Genomic DNA, 17,172 nt, shown 5'->3' on the forward strand with positions numbered 1-17,172 from the left:
AAGGTGCACTACAGGTATCTCCGAAAGTGTCTGTTGGGTTGGCACGAATCGAGACTGGGATTTGTCACTCCGTATGACGGAGAGGTATCTCTGGGCCCACTCGGTAATGCATCATCATAATGAGCTCAATGTGACCAAGTGTCTGGTCACGGGATCATGCATTACGGAACGAGTAAAGTGACTTGCCGGTAACGAGATTAAACGAGGTATTGGGATACCGACGATCGAATCTCGGGCAAGTAACGTACCGATTGACAAAGGGAATTATATACGGGATTGATTGAATCCTCCACATCGTGGTTCATCCGATGAGATCATCGAGGAGCATGTGGGAGCCAACATGGGTATCCAAATCCCGCTGTTGGTTATTGATCGGAGAGGCGTCTCGGTCATGTCTGCATGTCTCCCGAACCCGTAGGGTCTACACACTTAAGGTTCAGTGACGCTAGGGTTGTTGAGATATTAGTATGCGGTAACCCGAAAGTTGTTCGGAGTCCCGGATGAGATCCCGGACGTCACGAGGAGTTCTGGAATGGTCCGGAGGTGAAGATTTATATATAGGAAGTCCAGTTTCGGCCATCGGGAAAGTTTTGGGGGTCATCGGTATTGTACCGGGACCACCGGAAGGGTCCCGGGGCTCCACCGGGTGGGGCCACCTATCCTGGAGGGCCCCATGGGCTGAAGTGGGAGGGGAACCAGCCCCTGGTGGGCTGGTGCGCCCCCCTTGGGCCCCCCCTACGCCTAGGGTTGGAAACCCTAGGGGTGGGGGGCGCCCCACATGGCTTGGGGGGCAAGCCACCCCCCTTGGCCGCCGCCCCCCCTTGGTGATTGGATCTCCTAGGGCCGGCGCCCCCCCCTAGGGGCCCTATATAAAGAAGGGGAGGGAGGGCATCCGCTCTGAAGTCCCTGGCGCCTCCCTCTCCCCATGCACCACCTCTCCCTCTCGTTGAAGCTTGGCGAAGCCCTGCCGAGATCGCTGCTGCATCCACCACCACGCCGTCGTGCTCCTGGATCTCCATCAACCTCTCCTTCCCCCTTGCTGGATCAAGAAGGAGGAGACGTCTTCCCAACGGTACGTGTGTTGAACGCGGATGTGTCGTCCATTCGGCGCTAGGATCTCCGGTGATTTGGATCACGACGAGTACGACTCCCTCAACCCCGTTCTCTTGAACGCTTCCGCGCGCGATCTACAAGGGTATGTAGATGCAGTCCTCTCTCTCGTTGCTAGATGACTCCATAGATTGATCTTGGTGAAGCGTACAAATTTTTTATTTTCTGCAACGTTCTCCAACAGTAACATGACTCACTATGACTAGCATATGTAGCGCAATAGGTGTATGAGTCTACCTGAGGGCTCGGGGTACCACTTCTGAAAGGTTTCGTACACCAACCTCTCGAGAGTGTAAAAATTGATCATGCTTACCTGTTTCCATGGTCATGTACAACTTTGAGCAACTGGACTTGCAGCTATTTGGATTATCTCACCACCTCAACTTCGTTAACTAAAACTTGATGGGTTGAAAAAGGGAATAAGACCTTCACCGGAACCAACCAATGTGTTCAGAGACCTACAGTGGGGTGTACCATTGCGTCCAGGACCTCCATTGGTTTTGAGCCAATATGTGTCCAGGACCTCCACTGGGGTGTACCACTATGTTCTGAGTATTGCTTTATGCAAATAAACCAAAACTCCACTTACCCCGAAACTTCATGTAGAATGGTGAGACTGTTATATCATTTAAGTGACACTTGCCAATACATGTTCTAGGTGATTCATGATGAGTAAGGAAAATGTAGGGGCATGAGTCTCTATACGACACTACTTCTCATTTATTTGATTCCAGTGTTATTCGTACATTGTTAAGCTAGCCTTGAGCTATGAATTTGTGCGTGGTGGACATGAACTATACTTGTATGATTGAACACTTTTCTACCTTTTGGACATGAATATGGTGAATTGTGCATTCCCAATTTGAATATCGTGAACTGTGACATATATTGTCTATATTTTAGATGAATATATTATCTCACATATATGTGAGATATGCAGTCAGAATATGTCAAATATATGTAGTATATTATCTTCATCTTAGATGAATATATGATATATTTATAATGTTGATCTGATGTTGTCTGCATTTTTTAATTCACAGGTAAAAAAATGCACCAATATTTTGTTTTTTACATTGTACTCTCTTCGTTCCTAAATATTTGTCTTTTTAGAGATTTTAAATGGACTACCATATACTACGAATGTATATAGACAAATATTTAGAAATAGAGGGAGTAAATGGGTTGTTTGTAGAGATGGGGTGTGTTGATCGTGTACAATTTAAAATAGTGGGCAACCGAAATAGGCCATTCATTTCATTTCACAAATCCATGTGGCTGCAAACGAGGAAATTAGATTTGGAATCCAAATCCCACCAAATCAAATCCTTTGCGGAACGTGTTTTCGTTTCGTTCCTACCAAATGCGAGCTGTTGCCGGAAACGGCTTCGGACTGCAACGAACGCTGCAATCCGAGTTCGACTACACACCGTCTCCCTCTCCCATCAATCACCACGCAGATAAAAGCAAGACCTCTCTACATCTTCGTTCAAGTCGATTGATTTAGTTCTGCCCTATTAACAGCCCACAAACAATGGCGTCCCCGATCTTCCTGGTTGGCCCGACGCCGGCGGACCACGAGAGCACGACGCAGCTCGAGAAGCACCTGTGTGAAGCTGGCCTGCACGAGCGCGCTGAGGAGACGGCTGCCCGCGAGGATGTGTTGCGCGACCTCCAGGGCATCGTCGACCGCTGGGTGAAGCGGCTCACGGCTCAGCGAGAGTACCCCGACGGCATGGCCGAGCATGCGACCGCCCTGCTGCTCCCCTTCGGCTCGTACCGCCTCGGCGTCCATGGCCGCGGCTCTGACATCGACGCCCTCGTCGTCGGGCCCGCCTATGTTGACCGCCACCACGACTTCTTCGACGTGCTGGGCGGCGTGCTGGCCGAGACCGAGGCGGTGACGGAGCTACAGTTGGTTCCCGGCGCGTACGTGCCGGTCATCAAGATGAGGTTCCGCGGCGTGCAGGTGGACCTCCTCTACGCCAGCGTCTGCCTCCCGGCGGTGCCCAGCGACCTGGACCTGCGCGGCCGCTCCGTTCTCCGCGGCCTGGACATGGCCACCGTCCGCAGCCTCAACGGCGTCCGCGTTGCCGACGAGATCATGCGGCTGGTCCCGGACGCCGGCGCCTTCCGCACGACACTGCGCTGCGTCAAGCATTGGGCCAAGGCGAGGGGCATCTACTCCAACGCCATGGGCTTCGTCGGCGGCGTGGGGTGGGCCATCCTCGTGGCGCGCGTGTGCCAGCTCTACCCCAACGCCGCGCCCAGCATGCTCGTGCCGCGCTTCTTTCGGATCTTCTCGCAGTGGAAGTGGCCCAGCCCGGTGATGCTGCGGGACATCGAGCACGACGACGACGGCGGCGAGATGCCGCTTGGGCTCCCCGTGTGGGACCCGCGGAGGAACCCCCGGGACGGGAGCCACCTCATGCCCGTCATCACGCCGGCATACCCGTGCATGAACTCGTGCTACAACGTCTCCCGCGCCACCCTGCGAACCATGACAGCGGAGTTCGAGGCGGCGCACAAGGTTTGCCAGGAGATCGCCGTGGCCGGCGCGTGGGACGCGCTGTTCAGGCCGTTCAATTTCTTCAAGGCGTACAAAAGCTACCTGCGGGTGGACGTGAAGGTGGCCGGCGGGGAGGAGGATCTCCGGGAGTGGAAGGGGTGGGTGGAGTCGCGGCTGAGGCAGCTGGTGGTCAGGGTCGAGATGGCCACGGCCGGCATACTGCTCTGCCATCCGCACCCGCACGCCTACGCCGCCAAGCCCCATGATGATGATCGGCGGCGGTCGTCCTCCTTCTTCGTGGGCCTGTCCAAGCCGGCACCGTCGCCACAGCAACAGCAGCAGCCGCCGCAGTTCGACCTGCGCCTGACGACGCAGGAGTTCAAGGACGAGGTGTACACGTACGCGTTCTGGAGGCCTGGCATGGAGCTGGACGTCTCGCACACCCGAAGGAAGGACCTGCCGCCCTATGTGCTGGAGCAGATTCTCTCCACTGATCGTCTCAAGAGGAAGCGCCCCGACGATGATTCCGGCAAATCCGAGTCGAGCCCGGTCAAGAGGGCGGCGGCGGCAGGCAGAATCGGGTCTTCACCAGAGAGCGAGACTTAAAAGAGAAATGACGTGCTCCTCTTCTAGCAGCAGCACACAGATAGCACTGATGATTCAGGACAAGGCGTCATGATCTGTGGAAAACAGCTATAATCAGGCACAGACAGTGCTCAAGTGTACTGCGTGCAGAAATAACTGTTATTGATGAATACCTACAAGTTAGGAGTTGGTAATTAGTAAGAGAACCCTACCTATTCTAAGTAACAATCGAATGCTTCATGATGTGATTGAGAATCCATTGTATTGCGACCTGAGAACGATGTTTTTTAGCATATATATAAATAATGCAAATTCTCTTGAGATAATCATTTAGCCCATGTTGAAATGGTTTTTCTCTTCTTCTCCTCTTTAAGGAGCTGTGCTGTAATTTTGGTGGTTCAGAATCGTTGTTTGAACGAATTTAATGTGAATACTTACATTGCTTACCAGTTACCGTGCGAAGTAACATGATGAATCTACTTTAACTGTGGGGTCTAAAGAAGAGGAAGGTCTGTTAACTTCAATTTGCTAGAACATTGGCAAAAACATGACAGCGACAGCGAGACTCGAAAAAATGACAAGGCGTCTTGTGACAACACATGACTCAACACTGATGATTCACACGCCAAGGTGCCGTCCACTTGAACAAGGGAAAAGTTCTTTTTTTCTTTTTGTTTTTTGGAGGGAACAAGGGAAAGCAGATACAATTACTCTTGTTGATGAATAGATACAACTTGTTAGGAGTTGAAGACCCTATCTATTCTGTGTAACAGCCAAATGCTGCATGATGTAACTGAGATCCTAACAATTGTTTTCCAACGTGTAATGCAACTCTCTTAAGAGCATCTCTAATAGCCGCGCGGCCGCCTAAAATAACATTTACAACGCAAAAATAGCAACTTTTTGCGCCACGCAGCAGAGCACTGACTCCAACGGTCGCCGCAAAATATTGCACGCGTGAGCCGCTCTAGCAGGCACTGCAAAAAACAGCCCGCGCGCCCAGCACAAACAACATTTGCCACTCAAACAAAATCAGAAAGATCAAACACATAAAAATAAATCAACAATAAATAGTTCAATTTTATTACAACTCAAACAAATAGTTTATCTTCCAATACAACAAATAGTTCAACAATACAACATCAAACATACAACATCAAACATACAAATCACTAGTTTGTCAGCCATTCCATGCCCACCGTACCACTCCTCGATTAGATCGTTCTGAAGATCGTCATGCGTCTCGGCACGTCGAATGGCATGATAGGAGGCAACAAATCAGGCGACCCTCTCAGCCCTCCGTCGCACTAGACGTCCCAAGAGCTCATACTAGGAGTAGTCTAAATCTTGCCCACGCTCATTCTCGGTGATCATGTTATGTATGATCATACAAGTGTTCAGGTTGTATCAAAGGATCTTTTGATCCCAAAATCTAGCCGGTCCTCTCACAATAGCAAATTGGGCTTGCAAAATCCCAAAAACTCTCTCCGCATCTTTCCTAGCCGCCGCATGAATCAAGATTTTTCTTACCTTCCGGTTTTTTGAACGGCTTCACAAATGTTTGCCACTTTGAATATATGTCATCCGCAAGATAGTAGCCATAGTTGTATGTATGGCCATTTGCTACAAACTGCACCGGTGGCAGTTCACCATTTGCAATCCTATTCATCAGTGGTGACCAATTAAGAACGTTGCCATTCAAAGATCCAGGCATTCCAAACAAAAGCATGCCAAATCCAAGTCTCTTGATCAGCCATTGCTTTAAGGATTATAGTGGAACCCTTTTTCTGGCAGTGGAATTGTCCATGCCATGCATTAGGATTGTTCTTCCAACTCCAATGCATGCAATATATTGAGCCAAGCATACCTGAGAACCCGCGAGCTTTGTTCATCTCCAAAAGCCTTGCATACAGATCATGGCTCTACGGCGACATTCCAATGTTGATCAGCCGAAATACCCTATGCCAACATACGCAAAGCGGCTGCCACATTTTGAAAGGTGTTATGCCCGAGTTCTACGGCGACATTCCAATGTTGAATAACTGATCATGGCTCGCCAATTTCTCTGCAATGCATTTGGACAACTCGGTGCTCATCCTAAAACGAGGCCGAAAGTATGACTCAGGGTATACGGGATTATCCACAAAATAATGCCTCATCAATCTATTGTCGGCATCAATCTTATCCCTCCAATTTTTCTAACGACCGTCACCGAACCACCGTGCTTCGGCTTTTTATTAACGTGCATAGCTAGGATCATTGCAAGGTCATTCTCTTGAATATCAAATTTTTCATCGGAAGAATCATATGATGAACTCATCTACAATATTGAATTTAAAATAGTCTATAAAACTATAAACAACATGCATCAAATTCATCTACAAAATGTGAAGTTTAAGCAATACACACCTTACAAGCGTTTTGTCAAACATCTTGTGGGTGCCGAGCGGCAGTGGGCGGCCGGGTGTTGTTCGTCGAAGGAATGGCGTTCTTGAGGGCCGGCGGCGACGAGATGAGGTGGAGGAAGCAGCAGCGGCGCATGGGGATAGGCCGGGGAAGCATCGTCGGGCCGCCGGAGTAAATGCGGAGGTGCGGGCGGCTGGATCCGGCAGTTGGTGGAAGTCACGCGCGAGTCGCCGTTGTCCAGCGCCCAGGAGCGGGTGCACGAAATAAGCGGCGCACGATGCCACTTTGCTCCGCGCACTGAACCAACTATAGCACGCGCACGTTGTTGGCGCGTCGGCTGGAGCGCCCGGAATGGCTGCGCGCGCGCGCAAAAAAGGCGTTTTTCCAGCGCGGCGCTAAAATCGCGCTTCTGTTGGAGATGCTCTAAAATATGAAGAGCAGATGATACCTGTAACCAGGATATGAAGAGTAATAAATTGTTAAAAATCCATGTGATGTAAGCTCATGTTGAAATGTTTTTTTCCCTCTCTCTCTCTCTCTTTTTGAAGGTATTGTGTTGATTTTGGCAGTTCAGAATTGAAAGTGCTAGTTATCGACTAGAGGGGGGGTGAATAGGCGATTTTTATGAAAGCCTTCAAAAAATGAGGTCTTTGAAGACAAACTATTAATCTGAACCTATATGATATGCAGCGGAAGATAAACTACACTAGACAAGCAATAGTCAAGCAAGCAATACAGTGAATGCACGAAGACTAACAGCAGCTGGGTAGAAAGGATCAGAAAGGAAGACAGTACGGAGCCAAACAATGACAAGTCTTCACACAATGAAGTCAAATAGATTAGGCAAGCAAGCAATGACTTCACGAAGACAAACTGAAAAGTAGGGAAGGTAGGGGATAGAACTAGTTTCTTGGTGAAGACAAGGATTTGGTAGACTAGTTCCAGTTGTTGTGACAACTGTACGGCTGGTTAGGGAGGCTGAGATTAAACTCAGAAGACTGTGTCTTCACCTTATTCCCCTAGAGCTAAGGACACCCAGTCCTCACCCTATCACTTTGATAAGTCTTCAAGGTAGACTTCCAAACCTTCACAGACTCTGTTCACCGGCGATCCACAATGACTCTTGGATCCTCAGAACGTGACGCCTAACCGGCTGGAGGATGCACATTCCTCAAGTGACACAAGTCTTCAGGTCACGCGGACAGAAAGACTTCAGTGATGCCTAACACTCTTTGGCTGTGGGTGTTTTGGGTTTTGTTCTCGCAAGGATCTCTCTCTCAAAGGCTTCGGAGGTGGGTTGCTCTTAAACAACAAAAGCCGTGCACTGACTCTGAGTAGCCACAAATTTATGGTGTAGGAGGTGGTCTATTTATAGCAAGGAGGCAACCCGACATGATATGTCCGAAATGACCCTAGGTCACTAAGGAACCGACACGTGTCCAACGGTCGGATTTCAAACACACACGGCAACTTGGCTTGGGCTACAAGCAAAGCTGACTTATCCAACTCTGGATAAGATTTTCTCTCATAGTCTTCGCTCGAAGACATAGAATTTTGGTTGAGCATCACTTCATTCATCTGACTTTGTTCACTTGGACCCCACTTAACAGTACAGTGGTTCCTATGACTCAAGAAAGAAGAAAAGGAAAACGAAAGGAACTATGTCTTCGCACTCCATAGTCTTCAAGTGAATGTCTTCATCATCATTATCTTCAACGTGAATGTGTTCACGAACCACCATTGTCTTCAATGTCTTCATACATTTTTAGGGGTCATCTCTGGTAGGTAAACCGAATCAATGAGGGACTACTACCTGTGTTATCCTGCAATTTTCACAAACACATTAGTCCCTCAACCATGTTTGTCGTCAATACTCTAAAACCAACTAGGGGTGGCACTAGATGCACTTACAAGAATCAATGTTTGAACAAATTTAATGTGAATGCTTCCATTTATCACCAGTTACCGTGCTCCTATCCTTATGAAATAGAGCTAACGAACTAAATCCAACTAGACAAATTAGATTTGCAATGCAGCAAGATGTAAACTATTTTCACTCCATGTTCTGAAAAAGGGGAGGGGGGTTCGATTTGAAAACTTCTGGATTAAAATGCCCAACTTCAAGAAAATCATCCAGGACGCCTGGGCTGAGGAAACCAGCCACTCTGAGCCCTATCAGGTGCTTTTCCACAAGCTTAAGAGAACAAGCCAATGCCTTGGCAAGTGGAGCAGATCCATCTTCTCGAACCACAAAATCCAACTTCACATGGCCCTTGAGATCATCCTCCGTCTGGACATTGCGCAAGAGCATAGGGCACTTTCAACGGGCGAAGGGAATATGAGAAATGATCTTAAGAGAAAGGTTGTGTCATTGGCGGTTCTCGAGAGGGCAAGGAAACGACAAAGCTCAAGAACTAAGTTGCTCAAAGAAGGGGATACAAATACTCGTTTTCTTCACCTTCGAATCAACTACCGACGGAGAAAGAACTTCATCCACTGTATTAAGCACAATAATGGTTGGATCACGAGCCATGATAAGAAAAAAGACATTATTCAGAGTCACTTTAGAAAATCCATTGGGAAGGGCCCCTTGTGCTCCAAAGACTTCAACTGGGGCTGCATCCCGCCGTCTTCCTACGACCTCTCGGACCTTGGGTCTCCTTTCAATGAGGAGGAGGTATGTGTTGCGATACAAGAGCTTCCAGGATACAAAACTCTGGGCCCTGATGGATTCACTGTAGTTTTCTTCAAAGAATATTGGGACATCATTAAGCCCGAGATAATGCTTGCGGTCAATAATTTCTCCAATCTTCATGTCAACAACCTTCACTGGCTCAACTCGGCTAACATTGTACTCATCCCTAAAAAAGATGGGGCGGAGGACATCTCCGACTTCCGGCCTACCAGTCTCATCCATGCGGTTGCCAAGATCATTGCTAAGATGATGGCTACTCGACTATCCCCTCACATGCCCACGCTTGTCTCCAAAACGAAAAGTGCCTTCTTTAAGAAAAGAAGTATCCACGACAACTTCATGTACTTTCACAACTTGGCCCGCCGCCTACATCGCACAAAATCACCAACCTTGCTTCTCAAGCTGGACATCAAGAAAGCCTTTGACTCGGTTAGATGGGATTACCTTATGGACTTGTTGTGCCACCACCACTTCTCGAGTCGGTTCTGTGATTGGATATCTGCTCTTCTTTCCACGGGCTCCTCTAGAGTTCTACTTAATGGTGTTGCTGGCGACCCAATCAAGCACGGTGTGGGCTTCGACAAGGGGATCCTCTCTCTCCCCTGCTCTTTGTCCTCCTCATTGATCCACTGCACCATATCCTAGCCAAGACTACTGCGCTAGGCAATCTCCAGCCCCTCCGTGGCAACCCCATCCGGGCCTCCTTATATGCTGACGATGCAGCCATCTTTGTTGCTCCAATCAATGAAGATATACAGTTTCTCGCTTCAACACTCTCTGTCTTTGGTGATGTCACTGGGTTAGTTACCAACTACAACAAGAGCTTAGTCACACCCATTCATTGTGCCAACATTGACCTTGGCGACATTCTTCAAACCTTCCCGGCGGTCTGGACCTCATTCCCCTTGTGATACCTCGGCCTTCCCCTGCCAGTCACTAGACTTAAGCGCATACATTTTCAGTACCCAGAGGACAAGATTGCGGGCAAACTGCCGCCGTGGTCGGCTATGCATGTTGTTGTCCCCGGGTGTATTGTCTTTGTCAAAGCGGTCCTCACGGCCATTGCGATCTACCATCTCACGCCATTGGAGCTCCCCGCCGAGGTTTGGAAAAAGATTGACAACCTGCGACGTGCCTACCTTTGGGTTGGTTGTGATAAGGTGTCTGGTGGAAAGTGCAAGGTCAATTGGGAGCTTGCCTGCAAGCCTAAGATTTTTGGCGACCGGGGTGTGCTTAATCTTGGGAAGTTTGCGACTGCCCTTCGTCTTCACTGGCTTTGGTTTGAATGGGCCGACCCTCCTAAGACTTGTGTGGGGATGGAAACACGTTGTACTGACAATGACAAAGATTTGTTCTCGGCTTGACCATTGGGGATGGCAAAAAGGCTAAATTTTGAGAATCCCCGTGGCTAAATGGACTTCGGCCTAAAGGCATCGCGCCAAAATCTTTGAAGTATCCAAGAAGAAGGCCGGTTTGGTTAACAAGGCCCTTGACAACAACTTCTGGTTCCAGCAAATCGACATTACACAGGGACTCACTTTGCCACATATCCAGGAGTTTGTGGTTCTGTGGGAGATGAGTGATGGTGTTGCTCTCAATCCTGATAGGAAGGACTATCATGGAAATTCATTTCCAATGGCGAATATTCGGCGGCTAGGGCGTACATGGCGCAGTTCGAGGGCCAAGTTCTTAGCTCAACTTCACCCACAATCTGGAGGAATTGGGCTCCCCCAAAATGCAAATTCTTCACTTGGCTTATCATTCAAAACCATGTGTGAACGGCAGATCAGTTACAGCGGCGAGGTTGGCCAAACTCCGAACTTTGTCCCCTATGCAAACAAGTCCAAGAATATGCCGCCCATCTTCTCTTCCAATGTAGATTCGCTGCCCGCATCAGGAACAAGGTGGTCGTCTAGCTTGGCATTCATGACCACTCACCATTGACTTGGCACCATGAAGGCATGCTTCAAGATTGGTGGCTGAAGACGGTTAACACGCGAGGGCATATCAAGAAAGCTATTGGCTTTGTTCTAGTGCTCGTCGTGTGGGAAATTTGGAAGGAGTGAAATGCAAGAGTTTTTCGCAAGATGGCTTCGTCGACCACTATTATTGTTGCCAAGATCAAAGAGGAGGCCCATCTTTGGGTGTTGGCGGGAGCCAAAGACGTGAGTGCAGCTATGTCGCAAGAGCAGTCTATTATTTTGCCGCTTTGCAGCTTTTGTCTAAACCTTCTCTTTAATTAATAAAATTGGCAAGTCTTTTGCCTTGTTTCAAAATATATATATTGGCAAAACAGGTAGAGGACAAATGTATGAATCTACATATACATATGACAGTGACTTTCACCAATTCACAAACTCTACTTACTAGCAACAATCATTGTCTTTTTTGTTCAAAAAAAAACAATGATTGTCTTTAGATGGGAGGGAACCAGTATGACATGACACTTTAATCCAATATAAATTAAACAACAAATATGGCCATAAATCACAAGTACCCATTGAGGACTGCTATTTCCTCCATACTTACAAATCACAACTGATCTTGTGGTGGCATTTCGATGTTTTTATGAATTTAAGGGAAGTTTTTACATATCAATGTAGCTTTGACTAACACAAACTTGGACCAGCTTGTGTTCTTCGGCAATGACACATGGAGCTTCACCAGATAGCCACTAATTGTCTGGCAGATAGAAAGCCATAAACTCATACTCCCTCCATTTTTATTTATCCCGCGTATTAGCTTTGATCAAAGTAACAAAGTTTATACACAAAAATATTAACATATACAATAACAAATTAATACCGTTAGATTCTTTATTGAATGTACTTTCACATCATATAGATTTTTTGTGGTAAATGACTATATTGTTTTCTCTAAACTTGTAGAATTTTACGAAGTTTGACTTCAGTCAAACCTAATATGCAGAATAAATAAAAACGGAGGGAGTACATGAAACCAAGTCATTTGAATTTAGTTAAAACCAAGTTACCTCAATGTAGTCTCACATGTGTATGTTGCTTGAATTCATGAACAATGTTCCAGTAATAAATCATGGGTTCCTAGTTTCACTCAAAGTTCAGGCATAGGTCGGATTATCCACGAGGGAAACCAGATGTACTGACGTGAGGAGGGTCGGCATTACAAAAAAGTCAGATGTTCTAGTTTGTATGCCGTGTGGGGCATTTCCCATGCGCGTCAGGCGGATGCCATGCTAGCGGCGCCATCAACAACCATGGTCCATGACCGGGTAAACAAACCTTGGCGTATGGTGGCTTTACGTGTAGATTAGGCTCCTATCAGGAAGGCGCGAATGAAGGGGATCAGACGACGAAATAAGTTTTGGGTGTTCAGTGGATAATATGAGATTTTTGGGGGATTTAGTAAAAATAACACCTGCATGTGAACAGTGAGATGCATATCTAATCAGTGAACAGTGAAGCTACGACCTACTCGTGCTTAGAGACAGGGTTTATTAGCTGCAGACAGCCGCACAAATCTTGGCAGGGTTGAACGGACAGGACGAAGAGGCTCTGTCCCGGGATCTACCATACCTTTACCCTTTCCTTTGGGCTAGGTAGACCATGTGCTGGTTGCTCAGGAATGGACTCTGGGTCGCACACGACCACCGACGCATACTTCCTTCCCCGCCTGCAGATAGCGCACGCGCAGACGCAGCCGATCAACGCCGCGAGGAGGGCACGGGCGACCACTCCACCAACGACCGCAGCAACGGCACTCTTCCTCTTGAACTCTCCTTGGTACAGCTGCTTCTGTGGGATCCGCTGGTTGGCCCCGGCGAGGTTGTTGCTGCCGTACGTCTGGAGCTTGAACACCTCGAGCCCGTTGAGTATCGCGTTGTAGTACTGCGCGCGGCCTGGTGCTGGGGTCTGGGTGCAGCGCGACCCACATGTCCGTCTGGCCGGAGCCCGTCGTTACGACGAGGTAGTTGGTGTACACCGGAACCCCTATCCCTCCGCTCCACGTGATGACGTCCATCTGCTCCTGCGCCGTCTGGTTGTTGATGTAGATGTAGAAGGAGCGCTGGTTCACCTTGGTGATCGGGTACTGGATCTCGCAGAAGTGGAACCTCAGGAGGTAGTAGAACCCCGCGTCCACGGGCAGGATCCAGGTGAGGTTGTACTTCAGGTTGATCTGCGGATCCGGGCCCATGGACCTCGCCGACGCGTACACGCCCTCCGGCGCGATGTGCGGCGGAACGGACGGCGGGTATCGGATGGTGACGTCGCTGTCCTTCTTGGAAGAGACCCCGACGGCCGCGCCGAATATGTAAGGGAAGTCGGTGTCCCAGGTCCGGTAGAAGCGTCCGGAGTCGTCAGCCGGGGAGACGGCCGTGCCGCCGACGTTGAGGCGGTACATGGTCTGGAAGGCCGTGTCGGCGCGGATGGGCATCGGGTCCGGCCGCCCCCCGTTGGCGAAGGTCGGCACGGGCGCCGTGAACACGTCCGGCGTGGGCACGATCTCGATGCCGTTCACGAACGCGTAGTGGGAGGAGGCGGCGGTGGACGGCGCGAAGGTGACATCCAGCCTCCCCCTCGAGTTGACGATCACTGAGAACTCGCGGACGAGATAGGTGGCGTCGAGCGCGAGCGCGCTCTGGGACGCGTTGAAGTCGCGCAACAGCATGACGCCGCCGGCCGTGACGCCGAAGAGGGCGCTCGAAGCGTTGCGGTTGCCGTAGTCGGTCGGGTAGAAGAAGAGGCGAAGGAACACGCGGCCGGGGCGGACGAGGAAGGTGTACGTGTGGCTCGACGCGAACACGCGCGCCATCAAGTAAGGCACGGAAGAAGGCAGCGATGGGTCTTGATACGACGCACGAGCCGCGACGCCGGCGTTCGTCGATGTCAAGAACTTGGACGTCGAATCACCGTCCCACGCACGACCGTCGGAGTCGGTGGCTGAGGCGGACGCGCCGCAGCTAAGGCGGACCTGCCCGGAGTCGGTGGAGTTGTTGCCACCGCCGTTCGCGGCGGCAAGGGACACGATGGTTAGCAGCAAGAGGCATGGAGGTACAGTCGAGTTGGCTATGGCCATGGGACTACTAGCTCCTAGGAAAGCTAGTGTAGTGGCTGGCTGGTTGGCCTGTGATGATGCGCGCGCCTCAGTTAGAATCACGATTGCGGTGGCGGTGTGGAAGCGATACTTATGGCAATGCGGAAAATTGCACGGTATACCGGGACATCCTTAGTCGTTTCTCTCTACATTAAAATTAGCAGTAATGCTAAACATACTAACGAGTTACAGGATATAAAAAAGGGTTAACTTGATTGGTCAATAAATGAGGGAGGTGGCTCACCCCCGGAAAATTAGGAGGAGTGAAAATTGTGATTGGTTAAGAGATGGAAAGAGCTTGTAAAATCATGTACTCCGCATTTGTTTGTAGGTCTAGCATTGTAAAATTAGTGTTACTTTTTTATGAGCTGTCAATCTTTTTAGATAAATACACACATCAGTACAAACAAAGAGGGTCACAACAATAGTTTTTCGTGTCAGCTGAGAGAGAGAGGAGAGAAGTGTTGCATGCGTATAGATTCCCTCTCCAACCTAAGACTCACATTTCATTTTTCTTATATCATTTTAAATGTTTCGTAACTTTTTGAATCAAAAAGTCATTTTTGAAACTTTTACATATTTAAATTCATGGCGAGCAGAAAAGCCGCCGCCGCCTCTTCGTCCTCCTCCTCAAAAAAAGTTAGGGCCCGTGCCTCTCTCCGGCGCCGCCACAGGTCCGCCTTGCCTCCGGTGGCCCTAGGGCCATGGGAGCGCGGTGGATCCTGGCAAGGGCCGACGGGAGGGCTCCGTTGTTAGTTGTCACTTTGATTTTTGTTAAGGTTTGTGTTCTGCTCAGGAAGGGGAGACGGCGGCGGTTCCCTGAAGATGAAATAAAGGTCTCCTCGCCTAGCCCCCGTTTTGATAATGCGTCTAGCATCGTTGGTGGGCATGTGGAGGTGTGTTTCCGCCGAATCTACACTCAGTGGATTTGCTTGGATCTGGTTATTGTTTGCCTATGTTCGTATGTCTTCGGGTTGGATCCTTTCAATCTACGTTGCTCTTCATCGACGGCGGTTGCTGTTTGCTGCGCTGGTGTTATGGGGCCTTAGCACGACGACTTCTCATTATCTACTACAACAAGTTGTGCCCAACTCCGGCGAGGGAGGGGCGTTGACGGCGATGCACCTTCGGCTCGCTTCAGTGCTTGTAGTCATCACTAGGTGGTCTACGAATCATGATGTAATTTTTATTATTTCTGGTGTTCGTTGTACTGCCATGATTGAAGATGAATAGATCGAAAGTTTTTTCACAAAAAAAATATTCATGGCGAGTAGACCTCTAAAACAAGACCGGCCTTAAATATATTTTGAACGATTTTAAAATACCTATATCACACATTTCACGTATTTTATAATAGCATATTTCACTCATTTCAAAAAATATTCCATAATAACATATTTCAATCATTTTAAAACAAATTTCACACCTGTTAAAACATATTTCACTCATTTTATATAACATATTTCACTTATTTTACTCATTTTAAAAAGATTTCATAATAACATATTGCACCCTTTTCAAAAAAGATTTCAATATAACATATTTCACTCATTTTAAAACAGATTTCAAACATTTTAAAACAGAATTCACATAAGTTAGCATTTCAGCTTCATATTGTTTTCATTTTCAGAACACATATTTTACCTTCCACTTATCATTCCACAAAAATCACATTTTACTTTTCACTGCTTCGGTTCCCATCTTTTTGGCTATGGCATTAGTCTCCACAATGCGTAATGGGGGTGCCAGAAGCCAAAAGTCAATTTGGCAATGATATTTTCTATACATTGTGGATGCCCTTATTTCTCCAACGCGCTATTGTATGCACCGACAACAATCAGCTATTGCTAAAAGCATCTCCTGGTTCTCGAAAAGAAGAAGCTAAGAGCATCTTCTTATTTTTCCGGAAAGGATCATCTCTATTACAAAAGTTCATCGAAAGTACAAAGTATCTTAAACATATTTAAAATTACATCGAGATTCGGAGACCACCGAACAACCAATATTGCCGCCAGAACGAGCCGCCGATGCACCTTGTTGTCGCTCCCCCTACCGAGCCGGCTTGATCTTGTCGATGATAGCCGAGAAGTGTTCGTGCACGTGCCCCTAAGGACCAATGCCCTGGAGCCACATCATTGCCGTTAAATCCTTGCATAGAACTAACGCACGTGACAACAAATCTCGCCACATGGCGAGAAACCCTAACCTCACCACCCCAAGGAGATGACAGGTATCTTCGCCGGAGCTTTGTCGACTACTGACAAACAGATGAACTCGAGGCGGGTTGAAGCCCGGAAGACAACTCGAAGAAGAAGCGCCGCCATCCGGCCGAGCTCCGCAACAGCGAAGACTAAAAAATCTGACCTAAACTACTAACCAAAGCGGAGGTATCGGGAATCTCCTCCCCGCCACCGGCCGCATGAGCGGCAAGCATAGGAGAATCCATGGACTCGCCAGTATAGTCTGCAGGGGATGGTTTGCCCTAGCCGCTTAGGGTTGGTAGGAAACGAAGGAAACAAGCTAAGAGCATCTTCAATAGGTGCCCTTTAATAGGGCATGGAAAACTGTTTAGAGAAAATTTTGCAACACCAAAAGGAGCTTTTTACAGCACCAACAAACCTCCATCTCCAATAGATGCCCTAGAATAGAGAACTTCCAAGCATGGCAGTAGCGCGGGTGCGGCAACGAGGAAGAGCCGGTGGTCGAGAATGAGGAAGACGTGGCGATGAGGACAAGGCGGCTGTAGCAGACAACGAGGAGGGCGAGCCGGTGGCGTGCTAATTCCACCAGGTGC

At 48.6% G+C, this 17,172-nt stretch overlaps 1 protein-coding gene and 1 pseudogene across 1 annotated transcript; one reads left to right on the plus strand and one right to left on the minus strand.

Moving 5' to 3' along the window:
- Positions 1 to 2,644: 2,644 nt before the first annotated feature.
- Positions 2,645 to 4,225, plus strand: LOC119367897 (nuclear poly(A) polymerase 4-like). The gene has a single exon (XM_037633276.1). The coding sequence runs from the start codon at positions 2,645 to 2,647 to the stop codon at positions 4,223 to 4,225; it is 1,581 nt and encodes a 526-aa protein (XP_037489173.1).
- Positions 4,226 to 12,517: 8,292 nt separating this feature from the next.
- On the minus strand, positions 12,518 to 14,360 carry LOC119367898 (annotated as a pseudogene).
- Between the last annotated feature and the right edge of the window lie 2,812 nt (positions 14,361 to 17,172).

The sequence above is a fragment of the Triticum dicoccoides genome, chromosome 2B (genome assembly GCF_002162155.2).
Source record: "Triticum dicoccoides isolate Atlit2015 ecotype Zavitan chromosome 2B, WEW_v2.0, whole genome shotgun sequence".
Taxonomy (NCBI): Eukaryota; Viridiplantae; Streptophyta; class Magnoliopsida; order Poales; family Poaceae; genus Triticum; species Triticum dicoccoides.

Excerpts from the sequence above, each read along its gene's own strand:
- LOC119367897 (XM_037633276.1), top strand. The coding sequence starts at position 2,645 with ATGGCGTCCCCGATCTTCCTGGTTGGCCCGACGCCGGCGGACCACGAG.